General features: G+C 39.6%; 1 protein-coding gene across 1 annotated transcript in view; it reads left to right on the plus strand.

Annotated features, from left to right (window-relative positions):
* Wdr49 (WD repeat domain 49) overlaps positions 1-2515 on the plus strand; it is a 114003-nt gene that overhangs the window by 28564 nt on the left and 82924 nt on the right. The window contains exon 3 of the mRNA XM_023717810.1: positions 850-1290. Within this exon, the coding sequence (XP_023573578.1) occupies positions 850-1290 (441 nt within the window). The remainder of the gene's footprint in view (positions 1-849; positions 1291-2515) is intronic.

The raw sequence follows: 2515 nt of genomic DNA on the forward strand, positions 1-2515 counted from the left end.
TAACCATCCAGCAGAAAAGAATAAAAATGAAGTATAAGAAGTAAAGCCATGCTGTTATGTTGAACTGTAGGGGACTTAGGTCAACAACTTCTGACATTGCCAGTCAAGTGGAAGACCCAATACTATTATGGACTACTGGACTATTTTGGAATATTTTGCTGAGCTCACATACCTATAATATTTAAATGATGGAACTAAACAAAAAAGGGGATATAGATGAATGTCCATTTTCTATCTGTGTATTCAAAATGGTTAGGATAGATATATAGCTACATTCTCTTAATTGAAGGAATACAGGGATCTGTTCTAATAGTATTTGTAAATAGGATATCATGTCTGCATCTTGTACAACAAATTACCACTAGGAAGGCTGTATGCAATGTGTTAATTATTGGAACTGTCCTACCAATTTGATTAGAAACTGTCTCATTGCTATTTATTTCCCAATAAAATTATTGAAAAAAAAAAACAGCAAAAGTAAAGTGTCGCCAAGATAGCCATCCTCCTGGAGGCTGAGAGGAGAATCCTTTCCCTGCCTCTTCCAGCCACCTGGGCCCCTCATCTCATGCTTGCATCCCTCTGACCTCTGCTTCCCTCATCCTCACATCTGCTCTGACTCTCCTGGGCCTTCCTCCAGTTATAAGGACATTGGTACCAAAGGATGCCAGTTTCTAGCCCTGTACACTTTGTTTTGGAGACTAAATTCACTGAGGTATAGTAGCATTCGGAAGTGAAAGAAATTTTTCTTTGGATCTTAGAATTGCTGATTCATTCTGACATTTGGTTAGGCTGATATTTTTGCACCTGGGATGCTTACAATTTCACCTATGATTTTACTCTTATTTCTAGTCCTCAGATCCAAGGAAAAGCATTTGTATGTCCAGAGAAGAGTTCATGGAGAAGATGGCAGACATTGTTGGTTGGGGCACACAGGAAGAATATGGGGAGCTCTATGACAAGGTGGACCTGGCTCGAGATGGCTTTATTAATTGGGACAAACTGACCTCATTTATACTGTTGTCGCTTTATGAGAAAGATGAACGAGCAAAGGCAACTGTGGTTCCACAGTGGAAGGACCTTGAATTCCTCCAAGGAAAACACAAGGACACCATCCAGAAAATAATTTTCTTAAAGAGCTCAAGTCGTTACCTGACTATTAGCAAAGAAGGCTTGCTAGGAATCTGGGGAGAAAATTTAAAGCTGCAAGAAACACTTCCCATTACTTCCGATGCCACCAAGCTCAAACACCTGTGGGTGACCAGTCTGGTTTCCCTGGAAAATGCAAACAAGGTACAAAGTCTTTAAAAATGAATGGCTTATAAAAAGGGGGCAAATGTTGGGACAAGGCAAGTATAACAGTAGTAGTGTGAGGGGGAACTGAATTATTTGTTTGGTGTTTCTCATTGGCCTGGAGGGAATACACATAGAGCCAAGTGAGCTACTTGATTTCCCAAGGTGTTCTCTTGGGTGCCTTAAAATGACACGACTGATAATGACTCAGGCTCTCGGCTCTCTCCTGATGCAGCCCTGGTGCTTCGGGAGCTGATAAAGCCTTTACTCTCATATCATTTACAGCAGGATCATAGATCTCTATGCAAAGTATAAGCTGCTAAGTGCCTGACACAGCTTAATGCTACTTATCTGATGCTGACCACTTTACGAGTCAGCTTCTAAATTCTAGTAAGTAGGGCCTACTCTGAACAAATATCTTCTCCAATTGTACTTGTAAACAAGGTAAGATAGTATAAGGAAATGAATTTGGGGGGAAGAATGTAGCTTAAAGACTCCATATCCTTTTTTTTTTTTAATGGTGGAACCGGGGTTTGAACTCAGGCTCTTGTGCTTGCCAGGGAAGCACTTATTCTACTGAGCCATCTCCCCAGCCCCCATACTCTTAATAGGTGAAGCTGAGATAATTTTGTCACGAGCAATTTCAAATGTGCACACATGCAGAGGCGCAGCATTAGCAACCTGGGTCCACCTTTATAGCTACTTCCAGCACATAGCCAATTTCATTTCATATGCCTTTCCCAGTTGCATTTGAAAACATTGAAATACTTCAATTCTAAATAGTTACATATTTTTAAAAAGATATTTTTTATTGTAACCAGTATCAATCACACTTAATAGCAACAATTCCTTAACATAGTTCATTGTGGAGGCTTGTACCTCTTCTCCTGGTTGTTTTACACACTTTAAATATTTTGTTTGAATGGAGATCAGAATAAAATCCACACATTGTAAGAGGCTGCTCTCTCTCTCTCTCTCTCTCTCTCTCTCTCTCTCTCTCTCTCTCTCTCCACCCTCTCCTTACAGCACATTAGTTACACAGAGTACCTTTGGCTTGTTTCATATTTGTGGAACTTGCTTTGTTCATTTTTGTCCTGCTCATTGCCCCTTTCTTCCCACTGCCTTTGTTTTTTTTTTTTTTTTTTTTTTTTTGTTATTGTTGTTGTGGTGACGGTGTTTTTCTAGATTTGAAAAACGTCTTTTTATATTCTACATATTTTCCTCC

The sequence above is a fragment of the Octodon degus genome, unplaced genomic scaffold, assembly GCF_000260255.1.
Source record: "Octodon degus isolate 3935 unplaced genomic scaffold, OctDeg1.0 scaffold00055, whole genome shotgun sequence".
In the NCBI taxonomy this organism is placed as follows: Eukaryota; Metazoa; Chordata; class Mammalia; order Rodentia; family Octodontidae; genus Octodon; species Octodon degus.